Source organism: Rhinatrema bivittatum, chromosome 3, assembly GCF_901001135.1.
Source record: "Rhinatrema bivittatum chromosome 3, aRhiBiv1.1, whole genome shotgun sequence".
Taxonomy (NCBI): Eukaryota; Metazoa; Chordata; class Amphibia; order Gymnophiona; family Rhinatrematidae; genus Rhinatrema; species Rhinatrema bivittatum.
This window is the reverse complement of record NC_042617.1, coordinates 294,560,669-294,578,761: the sequence shown is the minus strand read 5'-3', so window position 1 is coordinate 294,578,761 and position 18,093 is coordinate 294,560,669. Positions and strand designations below refer to the sequence as shown.

The following is an 18,093-nucleotide window of genomic DNA, read 5'->3' as shown; positions in this document are numbered from 1 at the left end:
TGGTCTCTTCCCTTGTCATACCCATCCTATCCCCCATGTATAAACCTATAACAATTTAAAAATTTGCAATTATGCTATGTTGTAATATTGTCAATTTTGATTACTTAACCCTTTTCGTACATATTCAATGATGGATGTGACATTAAAGGATACGTAGGTAAATTGCAAAAAATAACTTTTATTGAACATGTTAAGATTGGTTGACGGAATGATAAGCTAAGGCTAGTTCTCGAATTGCACCTATCAATTCCGCCATAGTTTCTCTAATTGCATTAACTTGAGCAGCCATCCCAGCGTTGACGTCAGATCTCAGCAACCGCACTTCCTGGAGAAGGTGTTCATTATGTCGATCCTGATGCGAGGTTATTCCACTCAAAAATTGCTCGCTCAGGCCATCATTGCCAAAAAGTGACAGTTCGAGGTCCTGCGCCACTGATGCCGTTTCCAGTATCGGTGGAGCATCAGCCAGTAACTGGGATAGTTGCGAATCAAGAAATGTTTGCAGGGGTGCAGAATCCTGGGGGTCCAGGGGAACCGATGCTTCTGATGCTTGGCTGAGAGAAGACACATCAAACAGGTTCAGTGTTACCATGTCCTCTGTTGACATGTGTTGGCTGGGGGAGTCTGCGCTCGACATCGGGAAGATGAAATCGTCAGGGGTGGGGATGGATTCCTCACTGGTAACATCGCCATCGTCCACTGTATCTGTGGATAAAGATATAGAAAGAGTTTGCAGTCATTCTATAAGCTGGGAAGAGTGGATCGGAATTTATAGCAGTACCGTTGTCCCAACATTTGGCTCATTGAATCATGTCTTAACTGTACCCCAATTTTCAATGCGTGGAACAAAACAAAATACAAAATATAAATATATATATGCATGTTATCGACCAAGAATTCTTAAAACAGGAAAAGCACAGAGAGACGTGACATATTAGCAAAAATTTCTCTGATAGTATTACCGTAAGTATGGTGACGGTAGGGCAATCAATCACGCACATCTCAAAATTACTGTTGGAAAAAAGTGAAAACCAAGGAAAGAGAGAGCGATTACACATCAGTCAACCCCTCGTGACCCATAAAGTTAACAATCAATGCTAACAAGATTTATGTGCATGCATACCTCCACATGCTGCCGAGTCAGCGCCGTACTGTGTCTGCACGCCCACCACGACCTCCGGCCTGACAGTTCGGAGAGGTGTGAGCACAATGTTACATGGTGGCCCTCCACCAGTCCTCTGTGCAGAGGCGTCGATTTTAGAGGCCTTATCTTTGACCTCTTTTCTGGTGTCGCGCCACCGGTGTTGCACCTGTTTAACATCCCTGGGCGTGACAGAAAGGGAGCTCACATCCTGAGCGATCTTTTCCCAAATCCTTTTCTTGCTGGACAACGAAACCTTTGACTGGAAAAGAACTTTATATTTCTCGCAGACGGCACGGCACAATAATTCTCTCTCTTCATCCATAAAGCGAGCATTATGGGTTCACTTTCTGGATGGCTGGCTCGCACTTGTGCCTTCCTGTTGTTCCAGCTCTATGACATGCTCCTCAACCTGTGCGATTGTGCGCTTTCCCGGCATATTTATACCTGAAAAAAGAGCCCGTGATTAATGAACGGGAAGACAGCATGACGGAAATTATCAGTACTAATAAAATATACTAGAAAATACTGAGACCCATGTATGGCATCAAGCAACAACCAGAAGTGCCTTCCAGTACTGGTTGCCGGTCTCCGGACTCCACCTCTACCCATGCAATGCAATGTTTTCCGGGCATCATTGTCTGAATCGGAGAAAATAACAAGGGGAAAAGGGGTTAATGACCGCGATGAAAATTTACCAAATGACAGCAAAGGTACAGGGCACAATGGAGAGCATACAGCCAAGAGTGTAAGCCTAAACATCAAAATCAGAATAAATGCAAAGAAGAGGGTAACATATACAGGTAACAGTGAAACTAAGAAACATCAAAAACCGAATATCCGCTAAGAAGAGGGGCACGTATACAGCAAACACTCACCGTGAAAATCATAAACAAACAAATAATTACCGAAAACAGGAAAATGAAAAACAGACCAGCCACCATGGATAGCGAGAAAAAGGCGGGAACTTCCATGTTTGCCGGCCATGTTACCTTCCAATGTCCATGGCCAGCATGGAACCAAAGGGACGCCTAATGGTAGGCTTCATCCATGAGCTCATAAACAAACAAATAATTACCGGAAAGAAGAGGTGAACATATACTGCAAACAGGAAAATGAAAAACAGGCCTGCCACCATGGATAGCGAGGCCGTGGAGGGTAGCGAGAAAAAGGCGGGAACGTCCATGTTTGCCGGCCATGTTACCTTCCAACGTCCATGGCCAGCGGCGGAACCAAAGGGACGCCTAATTCTAGGCTTCATCCATGAGCACCCAAGCCTAAGCGCATAGAAAACAGTAGCATAGGCACATGGAGCAATACAAGGGACGCCTAATTCTAGGCTTCAGCGTACGCCGGAAAGAAAGAAGCGTGCATTGCTATGCCTACCTGCTGAAAGCCTTGCCAATCTCCCGATAGATATCAGACGGAACAGTTGTTCATGGTGTGTCCTAGTCCAAAATGAATTCGAAAGGGACTTTTCCATTCCGTGAAGCGACTTATATACACGTTCATGGTAGGATTATGACACTGTGCTGACGTCACCAATTGGAAACTCCAGTTCCAAAAAGGCAGGAAAAATGGCGGGAACGTCCATGCTCAGCCTTGAATGCCAGAAACGTTCAGCTGTAGGGACATGGAACCAAAGGAATGCCTAATTCTAGGCTTCGGCCTTGAGCGCCTGAAAAGTTTGTAGCGGTCGGAACATGGCGGAACCAAAGGGGTGCCTAATTCTAGGCTTCGGCCTTGAGCGCCTGAAAAGTTTGTAGCGGTCTGAACATGGCGGAACCAAAGGGGTGCCTAATTCTAGGCTTCGGCCTTGAGCGCCTGAAAAGTTTGTAGCGGTCGGAACATGGCAGAACCAAAGGGGTGCCTAATTCTAGGCTTCAGCCTTGAGCGCCTGCAAAGTTTGTAGCGGTCGGAACATGGCGGAACCAAAGGGACGTCTAATTCTAGGCTTCACCCTTGAGCGCCTGAAAAGTTTGTAGCGGTCAGAATATGGCAAAACCAAAGGGACACCTCAACGGACGCCGCAGCACGTGCAACGCCATGCCCGGACGGCCATTTTGTTAATAATATTCAAGATGCCGAGAGGGCGGATGCCTAATTTTACCGCCGGGGATGTCAGACTGCTGGCATCCCTGATAGTCAACAATGAGCGTCACCTGTACTTCAGCCCTGGGCGCCCGCGGGACCAGGACAGGGCCGACGAGGCCTGGCGGGCGCTCAGGAAACAATTCAACGCCCAGGCTTCCTATCCGAGGGAGGTAAGTTCATAGGCCTCTGTTTCTTATTATCTTCAAACACGCATGAAAAAAACCAAGTAAAATAACATATATTTGGGGGTTTGTTTGGTATAGCTGTGTGTGACAATAGGAAAACTGACACTTGACTTGTTTGAACCAAGGAAATTACATTTATTTGGGTGGTTGTTTTGTATTGCTGTGCGCGACAATAGGACAACTGGTACTTGACTTGTTTGAAGTATTTGGGTAGTAGTTTTGTATTGCAATGGTGATGACAAAAGGAAAACAGACACTTCACTTGTTAGACTTGTTTGTTTTGAATTTATTTTTGCCTCAAAAGCAAAACGTTTTAGTTCAACTTCTGTTTCCTATTTCTATTGTATTACCATCAGGTTGAGGCATTGAAGAAGTGGGCACGAAGGATCTGGAGGGAGGAGCTGGAATACCTGAGGGCCCTGTGGGCCTACCAAAGAGCAGAAGGTACGTGCAGTTAGCAAAGGTCATGGTTGACCTGCAAGCGATATGGTCTTGTTAAGAAATGCCCTGAAGAAATTAAACATTTGTACTATTCTTGATCTTTGCATACGCAGCTGTGAAAATTTTACTAATTTTTGTTTTCAGAGAGTAGCACGGATAACAGCTCCAGTGTGGAGGAATATGCTCCTCCGGAACAATGCCACGGTAAGCCTTTTATACCATCGGCATACTTAAAGTATGTGGATGTTTAATGCCATTTGGTATGCCTTTGAAATGTGCATTTGTAAATGTCATACTCTCTGTAATGGTAGAGGTTATGTTCCTGTTTAAAATGTTGATAAGTTCTCCCTCCTACACTGTTGTAGATGTTTTCATGTGCGACAGTGGTAACGCTTTAATTTTTTCTCTTTTCAGACACATTGGCAGATACTGAAGATGAAGCAACACCGATTGAGCCCGCCCCCCCCCCCCCCCCCTGTGATCGAGCCACCCCACGTGTTCCATCCGCCCCATCTCTCTCCTGCCCCACCCACTCCACCTGCCATGGGAGAGGAGGAGGACGTTGACGTTGTCAGCCCTGGCTCTCCTGGGCTGCCCGGGGCGGGTTATCTGCCGGAGGGTGGCGTAGCGTCCGGGGAAGGGCCCTCAAACCTTGAGGGGTGCCTGGACGCTATGCTGTTCCTCCTGGCGCATATTACCCATGGCCTGGTGACCCGGGAGGGAATGGCAGTGCAGGCGGTGACAATCCTGCACGATCTGCGCCTTGGCCAGCAGGAGATAATTGAGCTCCTGCGAACTATCACAGGAGCTCAGTCCCTGCTGGTCTTGGCGCGGGCTCCTGCAGGACAGGCACCGTCTGAGGACCGTCAATGACGATTCTCCTCCTCCTCCCCCATGGCATGGACTCTCCCCCTTTTCACCACGCCCCCCCTTTTCAAAATATATACATATAATGAAAAAGTTATTTTTTTGTAAATAGTTTGATTTTAAAAATATATTTTTTGTTACTTCAAAAAGTTGGTTGGTGTTTCCTTTCCACAATTTATTGCATGTCACTTATGTGGTGATACTGTGGCCATAATCAAGAACAGATTGACTGCCAAGGATGAGGAGAACATGCAGAGCATACAGGCGGAAAAGAAAGGGAAAATCTACCTGAAAAGGAGCAAATGGAATACAAAGGGAAACTCAACCAAAACAGAAGAGGAGCACATGGAATACAAAGGGAAAATCAAACCAACAGAAGAGGAGCACATGGAATACAAGAGAAAATCTACAGAACAGAAGAGGAGCGCATGGAATGCAAAGGGAAACTCAACCAAAACAGAAGAGGAGTACATGGAATACTACGGTAAAATGGACCAGACAGGCAGAAGCACAGACCCCCATACAGGCAGCGGGGCATTTCAGTCATGGACGTCCAGAAAGAGACAGGAACTTCCATGAACGGAAGCCGCGACCTGGACCTTCACGCCTATATCCGGGCGTCCATGATTGGAAGCCCCGCTGCCTTGAGCGCCTGGCTGGACGTCGAAGGTCGTGGCTTGGACGTCCGGCAGGGCGCTCAAGGCAGCGGGGCCTACAGGCGGGAAGGTCCATGAATGGAAACCGCGACCTCTGACGTCCAAGGTCGCGGCATCCGTTCATGGACCTTCCCGCCTGTATCCGGGCGGCCATGATCGGAGGCCGCCCGGATACAGGCTTGGACGTCCGGCGGGGTCTGTAGAAAAGAACCATCTGCTTATCGGTGGAATGACATTTCAAATGACAGGTACCAGCGCACCCTGCATACTGTGTAGGTGCTGCATACCGCTCTATACAGTAAAATGGATTGCGAACGCCTACCGCTTTATTGATGCGCTTTGTACGCAGCTTGGATTTGCGTCTAATTTGAATACTGAATCGAGCGGTATGTGAACCAAAATATGCGCGCGGCAAATGAGCGGGCGCCCGGCACTGCCGCACTGTTTCTTACGCGTCCTTACTTTATCGGCCCGACAGGCAAGCAGACACGTAGAACCATGCTCTCTCTCACGCATACAGACAGAACCATGCTACCTCTCTCACACCAGCAGGCAGACACACAGAACCATGCTCTCTCCTCACACATACAGACAGAACCATGTTCCCTCTCTCACACAGGCAGGCAGACACACAGAACCATGCTCCCTTTCTCACACAGGCAGGCAGAGACAGAGAACCATGCTATCTCTCTCTCACACATACAGACAAAACCATGCTACCTCTCTCACACAGGCAGGCAGACACACAGAGCCATGCTCCCTCTCTCACACACAGGTCGATACTGTAACGTGCGGTTGAAGATTTCCCATCTGTAACGTGCTGGGAGCGCACAATTCGGACGCGTAAGGCGATCCAGCGATACAGTCTCCAGTTTCACGCGTCCTTAGCGCTTCTTAAAACAGACGCATAACCCTTTCCGCACGCAGCATGTATATGATATGTAAATGAACGAATTAGCTGTATAATGAAGGAATTAGCTATTCCCCTCCGATACTGTGACGCGCGCTCAGATTATCTCCTTTGTAACCCGCTATTTTGCCACGTCCTTAACCTGTTAGTTTACCGCCTACCCTCTACTTGGTGTTAGTGTGGTGTTCGAAAATTAAAACGGGAATAAAGTGTAAAAAATGGGGGTAAAACCGTAAAGTGTAAAAAACATTGCAGCGTAAGTTTATATATATGTATAAATACCTGTCACTTTCCGAATCCCCCAGGCGTGCGGTCATCGAGGCGGCGGCGGGAGCTGGCGGGCAGATGGGCGCCCGTTCATCCAGGCGGCGGGAGCCGGCGAGCGGGTGGGCGCGCGTTGGATCCAGGCGGCGGTGGGAACCGGCGGGCGGGTGGGCGCGTGTTCGATCCAGGCCGCGGCCGGGTGGGTGTGCATTCATCCAGGCAGAGGGAGCCGGCGGCGAAAGCGGCCTCCGGCTCCCTCTGCCTGGATGAATGCACGGCCCCCGCCGGCAGTGAATGAATGCCCATGCGATTTCGGCGCTCAAGGCCCCGTCCGGTCTCCGGTGCAGCCCCAGTCCTGTCCCCTCCTCCCGAAGCAAAAAAAAAAAAAAAAACAACCGAAAAAGTAGCAAGGCTCGGGCCTGCTACGGTAGTCCCTTCTCCCTTCTCCTCTCCTCCCGATTTCGGCGCTCAAGGCGGCCGGGTGGGCGTGCATTCATCCAGGCAGAGGGAGCCGATGGCGAAAGCGGCCTCCGGCTCCCTCTGCCTGGATGAATGCACGGCCCCCGCCGGCAGTGAATGAATGCCCGTGCGATTTCGGCGCTCAAGGCGGCCGTGCATTCATCCAGGCAGAGGGAGCCGGCGGCGAAAGCGGCCTCCGGAGGCCGCTTTTGCCGCAGGCTCCCTCTGCCTGGATGAATGCACGGCCCCCACCGGCAGTGAATGAAATGCCCGTGCGATTTCGGCGCTCAAGGCAGTCACATGCTGTGAAGTCACGCCTTGAGCGCCAAAATCGCACGGGCATTCATTCACTGCCAGCGGGGGCCGTGCATTCATCCAGGCAGAGGGAGCCGGAGGCCGCTTTCGCCGCCGGCTCCCTCTGCCTGGATGAATGCACGCCCACCCGGCCGCCTTGAGCGCCGAAATCGTGAGGAGAGGAGAAGGGAGAAGGGACTACCGTAGCAGGCCCGAGCCTTGCTACTTTTTCGGTTTTTTTTTTTTTTTTTTGCTTCGGGAGGAGGGGACAGGACTGGGGCTGCACCGGAGACCGGACGGGGCCAGTGCAGGTGAGCGGGGGCTGGGGGAAAGTTTGCCGAGCATCGGGGAACATAATTGTCTACTTCCTGTTACCTGTCATTTCAAATGTCATTTGAAATGACATTTGAAATTACAGATACCAGCGCGGCCGTGAAGCCTTAGGCCCGCGAACCCAGGATACTGAATAGGCGCTCTATACAGTAAAATGGGTTGCGCGGGCCTAACGCCTGCCTAAGGCTTCGCAGCCGCGGCATGCATTTGCATGCAATTTGAAGAGAGTATCGAGCGGTAGGTGAAGAGAACTGTGCGTGCGGGGAACGAGGGTGCGCCTGACACTGCCGCACTGTTTCTACCGCGGCCTTAGAGTATCGATCTGACAGGGAGCCAGACACACAGAAGCATGCTCCCTCTCTCACACAGGCAGGCAGACACACAGAAGCATGCTCCCTCTCTCACACAGGCAGGCAGACACACAGAACCATGCTCCCTCTCTCTCACACAGGCAGGCAGACACACAGAACCATGCTCCCTCCCATTCACATGCAGACAGAACCATGCCGCCCTCCTTTTTTCACATTCACGCAGAGCATCTTGATTCCTCACTCACGATTGTGCAAATGCTTTTTCTTTCCCCTGGCCTCGCCGGCTTGGGCTCTGGCAGCGGCCTGCAGCTTCCCTCTTTTTTCTTCAGGCCTGCCTGCGGCTCTCAGCCTCCCACTTCTTTCTTTGGCCCTGCTGGCCTGAGCTCCGAGAGTAGCCCACAGCCTCCCTCTTCTTTTTTCAGCCCTGCGAGCCTGGGGTCAGATGACAGCACGCACCTTCCCTCTTTTTTTGGCCCCACCGTTCTGGGCTCCAGTGGCAATCCACAGTCTCCCTCTTCTTTACTTCAGCCCCGCTGGCCTGAGTTCCGATGGAGGCCCACAGCTTCCCCTTCTTTTTTTGGGCCACCATTGGCCTGGGCTTCATTGGCATTCCACAGCTTTCCTCTTCCTTAGCCCTCTCTTCTTTAATTGGGATATGGCAGTGGCCTTCATCTAGAGAAGCGTTGGGCATTTGCCACCACCGCTGCCGCAGTGTTGAGAGGAGCAGGGGCACCTGGAGAGAGCAAGAAGCATATCGCAAGGTCATGCTGCCACGATGCTACTTGAGGAGAGAGGGAGAACAAGACTCACACTGCTGCTGCTATCCTTGTAGTAAAAATTTTAAGTTTCTGCTCTCTAACAAGAACTGCTGCAGGCTGGCCTTTGTTGCTGTGGCTCCACGAGCATGAGGCCGCTATGGTCAACACCAACCCACGTGATTGGCCGGACCAGCCCACCGGGGCATGACCGAAGCCCCAATAGGTCAATCAGCCCCTAGCTCCCCCTACCTCTATATTTAAAGTGTTCCTTTAAAGCAGCAGGTCCACATAGGCTATGATAAACTGCTCTGAGTTGTGCATTAGCATTGCACTTTTTTGGAAAGGAAATTAAACTTCAAAAGATTTCTCATGTTCAGGTTTCTCTATTGCTGGGAGAATCTCATATTCTTTTAACTGTTTTATATATTTTATTTCATCCTGCATTTGGAATATTAGAACAGAAACTTGGAAACTTAGCAACTAGCACTCTGAACAGTATTCTTGTGGTTATCAGGCCAGTTACTGTTGCGTCAGTCGGTCCTAGACGGCTTAGCCCCGTTTGCCTCACCTTGGTCAGTGAGCCATCTGTGTGTTCAAGTTAAAAGCTGTGGTGGTTAGTGAGTCACGTTTAAGAATGGAAGAGCGTATAATGGCACCTTGAAGCAAAACAACTAGACCACATTCCGCTTTGGTACACCGACTGATTAAAAATAGGAGAATATCCCCTGAGGAAAGGTTCTTTCGAGGACCAGAAACGTGGCTACGTCGGGTTTTTCAACGTTACCAGATAAGTCGGGACATTTAAAATATATCTTATAAAGTCTGTCGACAATGATATTTTAAAGAAAAAAGAGATAAAAAAAAGGAAAAAAAATATACACATGCAGTTTCACCTTGTTGCACGCAATTTCAAAAAATATTGGATGGAGGAGGCTTGGTTTATGATTATATACACATGAATTGAGTTCACCTTACGGGGGTCTAAAACTCATATATATGAAACCCTTCCTCCATCTTTCAAAAATTTTGTTGATTAAAATAGGCAGGCTACAGAGCCAGATAAGACTCGGTAGCCTTCAGCAAATACTTTGTGATTTAAGTGATGACTCATGTTTATTGAGCTAAAGGATCTTTGCTTCACATAATTACATAAAAGATATTTATGGGGTATTAATACGTGATTTGATTGTTATTCTTCATAAAATTCCCCAGAACATTTTGGTGCTTTTGAGGTTTGGTCATTCACTGCTATACATTCTAATTCTCCCATCTTACTTCTTAGACTTCTGGCATTAGCATACAAACATTTCAAAGTTTGTTTTTTGTTGGCATTTTCATTCTGCTTTTTAATTGATAGGAATAAGTTAGAATTTTTTTTAGCTCAGGTGAGTTTTTAGTTACAGGCACTTGGACTACTTTTCTTATTATTGGAACTTCACTGTCAGGATGCCCTAAGTCTAATGCATCATTAATATCCTTTGAAGATACCTCCCTCTGATCCATGCATTGCTGAGCGACTGTCGGCTTTCTCCTTTGTTCTAGTTTAAAAGCTGCTCTATCTCCTTTTCAAAGGTTAGCGCCAGCAGTCTGGTTTCACCCTGGTAAAGGTGGAGCTCATCCCTTCAGAAGAGACTCCCCCTTTCCCAAAAGGTTCCCTCTCTGGAGTCTCATCCACACATTGAGACTCCAGAGCTCTGCCTGCCTCTGGGGACCTGCGTGTGGAACAGGGAGCATTTAAAAGAATGCTACCCTGGAGGTTCTGGATTTAAGATTTAAGATTTCTACCTAAGAGCCTAAATTTGGCTTCCAGAACCTCCCTCCCACATTTTCCAATGTCGTTGGTGCCCACATGTACCACGACAGCCGGCTCCTCCCCAGCACTGTCTAAAATCTTATCTAGGTGACAGGCGAAGTCCGCCATCTTCGCACCAGGTAGGCATGTTACCAGGCGATCCTCACTCCCACCAGCCACCCAGCTGTCTACATTCCTAATAATTGAATCACCAACTATGACAGCCAACCTAACCCTTCCCTCCTGGGCAGTAGACCTTGGAGACACATCCTTGGTGTGAAAGGACAATGCACTACCTGGAGAGCAGGTCCTTGCTACAGGATCCTTTCCTGCTGCACCAGGTTGATGCTCTCCGATCATGTGACCACCTTCCTCCAAGGCTGCACCAGGGCTGCCAGTCTGAAGTTGGGACTTGGTTACTATATTCCTGAAGGTCTCATCTATAACCTCTCTGATTGCCTCAGCTCCTCCAGGTCTGCCACTCTAGCCTCCAGAGATCGGACTCGTTCTCTGAGAGATAGGAGCTCTTTGCATCGCATGCACATGTACAATTTCTCACCAGCAGATAAAAAATCATACATGTGACACTCGATGCAAAAGACTGGGAAGCCCCCCTCTTGCTGCTGGACTGCTGCCTTCTCAAATTTGTTCAGTTCCTAGTTAAGTTTTAGATTGCTATGGGAGTAGAAATGTGTCTATTTAACGACCTTTAAATGTATTAGTGAATTCACTATGGGCCTGATTTTAAAAAGCATTTACATGCGTAAAACTGTGTTTTACGCATGAAAATGCACTTTACTCAAGTAACTGGACTTTTGAAAATTGCTACAATATATGCCATTGAATTCTCCATAGGATTTACTGCAAAAGTGCACTTTACGCAGATAAATGGCTTTTGAAAATTACTACAATGGTAGTTACATTTACACATATAAATTCTTTTGAAAATTATCCCCATAATGTCTGGTAGTGGCATAAAGGGGAATGATCAAACTCTTAAGTTTTTTTTGTTTTGTTTTTTTATGTGAAAGTGGTACCTGTGTATAAATTAAAGGATGAGCTAGGGGTGGGTGGGTTGGGAAATACAAACAGTCTAACTTGAGTTAGTCAGCCAGAGTGACTCACTGCTCTCTTGATTAACAAATGCTGGTACCTAATCAAACCAAATCACACTACCTTAACACCTTTCCAAGGTGAGTGCTGAACTTTTCAACCTTTTTACTTAGGTATACACTTCTCCTAGCTTATTTCTAGCTTCTGGCTACTTTTTTATTTATTTTTTATATACAAACACTAACTTCTGCTTATTAGCTGTCTTACTGACTATTTAAAAATACAACAGTCTAACTTCAGTTTATTCCCTGCCTTACTGACTATTAAAAGCACAAACACACTAAATAATATTCCCAAATAGTTAACTTCGTCCCAATACTTTTAAAAAAGAAAATTTCATAAGCAAAAACTTACTGATTCCTTTCAGCCACCAGTAAGGTGATCCTCTCCTCTCAGTGCTCCCACAGGATTGTGGTTCCAACCTTACATATACATAGTAACATTGTAATTTTGGCAGAAAAGGATGACATGGTCCTCCCAGTCTGCCCAGCAAGCTTCCCATGATAGTATGTGCAGGTTACCCCCATGTTTCTCTCAAGGGTAGCAACTGCTGCTCCATGCTTTGCTTATGGACTTGGCCGTAGAAATAGTCCTGTGCTTTTTTCCTTAGGTCTGCATAAACGTACCCCAGATCATAAAAGTCAGGGCCTGTGTTGGTTGTCGTCTGAATCCAATTCCTCTTCTCCTCCCCCACCCCCCCACCCATCATCAAAGTAGAGAGAGATGTGGTATACCATTGACAACCAATTCAGACAAGCTTTTTTTCAATGACAAACATTTTCCCTATTGAAAAATGTTAGTTTTAAAGCTTAACTAGTCATTTCAATAGCACTTATTTGTTTTAATTAACAAATACTATCCTCTGCCCTAATTTTAGATTTGGAAATACAAATTTCTATTTACCTGACAAGAATCAATTTGTCCACCTTCGTAACCAGCACAAAGCATATTGAAAGTAAGAATTCCATCATACCATCCAGACATATTACAAAGGGAATTAGCAAGAATATTCACTTGAGCTTCTTGCAAAATAATTGCTGAAGGACCTAAAACAGGATAAAGCACAATTGACAAACAGCTTTTTAATCTTAAAATAAGACTTCTGACAGCTGAGACCCAGGGAATGCAATTTCATTTAATAATGAAACACTGATGATCAACAAACATGTATATATGCATATATAAATGTGTATAGGTTTTAGACAGAAACATTAAAATACCAAGAGGTATGATGAATACACAAGATTCGAGATGTTTTCAATGGAAAGGAAATGTTAGAACAGATAGACATATTGGGGCAGATTTTAAAAGCCTTATGCGTGTCGGGCCTATTTTCAAAAGGCCCGGCGGTGTGTAAGTCCCAGGGCTTGAAAAGGGGCAGGATGTGGGTGGGATGGGGCATGGCGGGGGGTGGCCAGAGGCCTCCGCATGGCCTCTGGGCCTGGAATGGCATGCCGGCAGTTGGCTGGCGCGGTCAACTTCAGCCCCAACGCACAATAAAGCTCTGGAATTTGTTGCCAGAGGATGTGGTTAGTGCAATTAGTGTAGCTGGTTTCAAAAAAGGTTTGGATAAGTTCTTGGAGGAGAAGTCCATTAACGGCCATTAATCAAATTTACTTAGGGAATAGCCACTGCTATTAATTGCATCAGTGGCATGGGATCTTCTTAGTGTTTGGTTAATTGCCAGGTTCTTGTGGCCTGGTTTGGCCTCTGTTGGAAACAGGATGCTGGGCTTGATGGATCCTTGGTCTGACCCAGCATGGCAATTTCTTATGTTCTTAAGTAAGTTTTGGAACAAAGAAAACAAAAAGGAAAAGATAGGGGGGGAAGGGCAGGTGAGGTAGGGAAAGGGAAGGGAAGGCAGGGTGGGGGGTAAGGAAGTTCCCTCCCAGGCCGCTCCGATTTCAGAGTGGCCTGGGAGGGAACAGGGGAAGGCAGCGCGGCTCGGATAGGGCTCAGCGCACACAAGGTGCACAACTGTGCATCCCCCTGTGCGCGCTGACCCCGGATTTTATAACATGCATGCGACTGTGTGCGCATGTTATAAAATCGGGCGTACATTTGTGCGCGCTGGGAAGTGCACACAAATGTACCCCACGCACGTATGTTTAAAAATCTGGCCCAATATGTGGGTCAAAGGGAGCAACAAGGAAATATTTCTTCATTTATGAGCAATCCCATAATAGACATGATGGAATCTAAAACAGTTACAGGATTCAAGAATACGTGGGATAAGCACAGAGGATCCTTATGTAAGATGATATGACGACAAAGCCTGAGATTGAGTAGGGGCTGCACTATTTTATCGAGAATGAGCAGACTATATGTGTTTTGTAGTCCATATCTGTTCCCATTTTCTGTTTCTGTGGCTTCTATCAACATACAGATGAACAATGCATATAGTCAAATGTAAAATGAGCCCTTATAACAGCCCCAATGTACATAAGGGTTGGTTAAACACCCAGAAATTTCAGCCATGACAAATCTGATGATGCACTGCTCTCTAGTCAAGCCAATCTCTCTTAAACAAAATAAAATTAAATTTTCAAATCTGAAAAATGCAGTATTCCTAGAACTAAAAAAACTGGACATACCCATGCAGAAGAAGTTTGTATCCAAAGCACAAGGTTCAAAAAGGGTGCTTTTATAGTATACCTTGTATACTCATACTCTTGTACATTTTTCACATTCTGCTTCTAAAAAATGCATTAAAGTAGGAATTTATTTCATTGATATACATAATATACGCTATACTTTCATCATGAAAAAACAATTATAGAAATATTCCAAAAGGGATTAAGAATAGAAAAATACAAAGAATTAATTGCTTATGTCTTCTCATCCCTTAACTCAGTACTTGGTGGAAGCCCATTTTGCAGCAATAACAGCTATGAGTCATTTAGGATCACTGTCTACCAACTTTGCAAAGCAGGATGGTGCAGACTTTGCCCATTCTTCTTGGCAGAAGAGTTCAAGCTCTTCAGATTGGTTGGGGATTCTCTGAGAACTGCTGTCTTCAAGTTTTGCCACAGATTTTCTATTGAATTCAAGTCTGGGCTTTGACTGGGCCACTCAAGAATATTCACTTTCTTCCTGCTGAACCACTCCATTGTTGCTTTTGCTTTGTGCTTAGGATCCTTGTCCTTCTGAAAGGTGAATCTTTTTTCCAGTCCTAGGTCTATAGTAGACTTGAACAGGTTTTCCTGCAGGATACGTTTGCACCATGCATCTTTCCCTCAATCTTCACAAGCCTCCTTGTCCCTGCTGTTGCAAAGCATCCCAACATGCTGCCACCACTACGCCGTATTGTAGGGATGATGTTGGAAGAATGATGTGCTGTGTTTGTTTTTGTGCCCTCCCATAGCATTGAGATCAAAAAGTTCCACTTTGCTTTCATCAGACTACAGAACTTTCTCCCACATGTGGCACATCATATGGCTTTTCAGCAGTGGCTTCTTTGTTGCCACGCTTCCATTCAGGCCATGTTTGTGGAATAATGCATTAAAGTCAACATTTTCCCCAGTCTCAGCCCAAGACATCTATAATTCTTTAAAAGTAATCTCAGGCCTCCTAATGACTTTCCTCAGTTTCTGTAACCCACAGCCACTAAACTTTTGAGGGATGGCCTGATTGGTGGTGCCAATTTCTCTTTTACAATGATGGACCTGGCAATGCCCCAAAAGATATTCAAACAAATTTTTTTTCGCCTTTCCCCATCTTTACGTTTGAATAGCATTACCCCAGAATTCTTTCAGTAGCTCCTTGTTTGGCATGTTCTGACATTTGCTTCAAATTCACTTCATAAAACAAAATAGCTTAATTCTCCATCAAGGAGTACACAGTTCAGCTCAGTTACAGTGACTAGACCCAAGTGACCTCTGTTAAGGCAATTTTTTGAACTGGAGCTAATTTGGGTTTGCAATGACAAAGAAAGTGAAAGCTTAAGCAATCAAGATTTAAAAAAAAAAAAATCTTAATTACTTTTGGAATAATTTAGAATTGTTTTTTCATGATGAAAATGAAAAGTATATTGTGTAGATCAATGATCAAGCTCCTATTATAATGCATTTGTTGTCTATTTTTAAACAGAATGTATACGGGTGTGAAGACTTTTATAAGGCACGGTTATTTACTGTTTCAAAAAGTTCAAAGACTAGGCACTAAAGTTACTAGGTGATACATTTAATACAAATAGGAGAAAATATTTTTTTACTCATCGTATAATTAAACTCTGGAATTTGTTGCTGGAGAATGTGGTGAAAGCTGTTAGTGTAGAAAATAAAACAAGGTTTAGACAGATTCCTGGAAGAAAAGTCCATAAACTATTTAGGTGGATTTGGGGAAATCTACTGCTTATCCTTGGGATAAGCAGTTTAGAATCTATCAACCTTTTTGGGATTCTGCCAGGTAATTGTGACCTGGTAACCACTGTTGGAAACAGGATATTGGGCTTGATGGACTTTTGGTCTGACTCAGTATGGCAAGTCTTATTTCATTGTAAGATGGAATGATGAAATCAACTAGCTGATGGTTATTCCTAGTCATATCAATTGCACTTCAGTTATACTTTTATGTTATTATAACTCATGTCAATTTGTGCATTAAATAGTAGATCTACAATGAATTCAAGCTTTTAAAGTCCAAACTCTTGGAATACAGTTCCTTAGTGTGTTATAACACCAAAAAGATCCTTCAGCATTTGTTGTTGTCCCACGATTATACTTCTAAGTTAGATGAAATCACTCAGCTTATTATGCATCTCAAAATACATCGGAGGAATGTAACTCTTAAGGAGTTAATTTTTTAAAGAATTCCACGTGGCTCCATATACATGCTATATGGGCACAAGGAAATCAACTATAATATTTTATAATCTCTGCATATCTGATCAGTGCAGATTATAAAATATTTGTATATCTGTCCCCCAAAATATGCATGAATAGTTGCAATGCAGTGAAAGTGTGTACTTTTTCTACCAATTTTATAAACATGCATGTATATTTTATGTGAAAAAAAAACCTTCACTTAAAACCTTGATTTTCACTAAGTAGGTTTATTTAAAAATATGCACACGTACTTGAAATTACCAGTTTGCCAATACCTCCACCAGTTCACCCAGTCTGTCTCTAGTTCATTGAGAACCTCCTAGTACTAAACCCTGATTGATCTCCCCTAGTTCACCCAGACTTTCCTCCCAACCTTAGTAGACAACTGATTTGTCCGATATCAGTTGTGCCTGATAATTAGCAGGTGTAAAATTGCACAAATAATTTGTATAATATATTTGCATAAATTTCTTATAAAATAGCAACTTATGCACATACCTCTTGCCTCATCCCTGAACATCCCTAGACCACTCATATTTTATGCATGTAAATGTGCATGCGAAACCAAAAACACATGCACTTTTGCGTGAATATGCTATTTATGCATGCATATGCTAATTTCTCCTGTGTATCACCTTTAAAAATTAACTTGTAAGTCATTATTGCTATATTGAACAAAGTATTGAAAACAGCAGTTTATTCCAATCCCTGGTTCTAATTAGGAAAGGTGATCTATAGGAAATAACTAATATGCTATACTATTCAACACAGCAGCTCCTGTTTTTTTTTTCCTTTTATGCTGACTGGAAAAGCCAGATTAATATGTACTTTGTTTTCAACTTCCCATACTACACATTAATCCATGCTCACATGGTAATGACCATGGTCTGCTTATAACTAGAAAAAAATGCATATTTAAAAGGCATCCAGTTGGAGGTGATCCAACATAGCCACAAGCATGTCAGAGCACTCTTTAGCTCCTGGAAATTTTTATTTTAGATCATAAATTGACTGTTTGTGATGTGAAAAATGAAGGGAAAACTTCAAATGTACATAACAGTTAATACTACTTAAGGGCTGACAAAAAAGGCTTATGGATTCTCTTCTTTCAACTAGAGGAAGCAGTTCTCATGTGGCAGTTATTTTCATCTCCGGCTTTGATGGAAGCTTTGCTTGGGCCCACACATCTTACTCCACCCACTGCAGCCCAGTGGTGTGCAGTGACATTTATAGCAGGGTATTCTGTCTTGCTTCCTCAGTTTCCTCTGCCCTTCCCCCCAGTCTATAGCAGTCTCACTCCCTCAACCCCCTCTCTTCTAGATTCAAAAGACACATGGAACCAAGATGGCATTAGGCCTGTTGTAATATGTAATAGGTGTGGGCTTGGCCCTCAGAAAACTATAGGGAGAAATCTCATGTTTACCACTGAATCATCAAATATGAATCATCATAGCCAAGAAACTGACAGTCCCCAAGCACTGTCACAGCAAGAGAAAGACTTGTACCTAGGTGAACTTTAAAACTGCACTGTCTCATTGGAAAATAAAGAACTTTTGTCTTGTTACACTGAATGATACCTTATCAAGATATGCCCGTTTGCATCTTCCTGTGTCAATAGGAGCAAAGCAGTCAGAGCGAAAACAACTTAA

At 44.9% G+C, this 18,093-nt stretch overlaps 1 protein-coding gene across 1 annotated transcript in view; it reads right to left on the bottom strand.

The window, feature by feature from the left end:
• Positions 1–585: 585 nt before the first annotated feature.
• LOC115088571 (transmembrane protease serine 12-like) overlaps positions 586–18,093 on the bottom strand; it is a 188,791-nt gene continuing 171,283 nt past the window's right edge. Inside the window, exons 4-5 of the mRNA XM_029596829.1 lie at positions 12,522–12,664; positions 586–705 (exon numbers count right to left, since the gene is read on the bottom strand). Of these exons, the coding sequence (XP_029452689.1) occupies positions 586–705; positions 12,522–12,664 (263 nt within the window). The remainder of the gene's footprint in view (positions 706–12,521; positions 12,665–18,093) is intronic.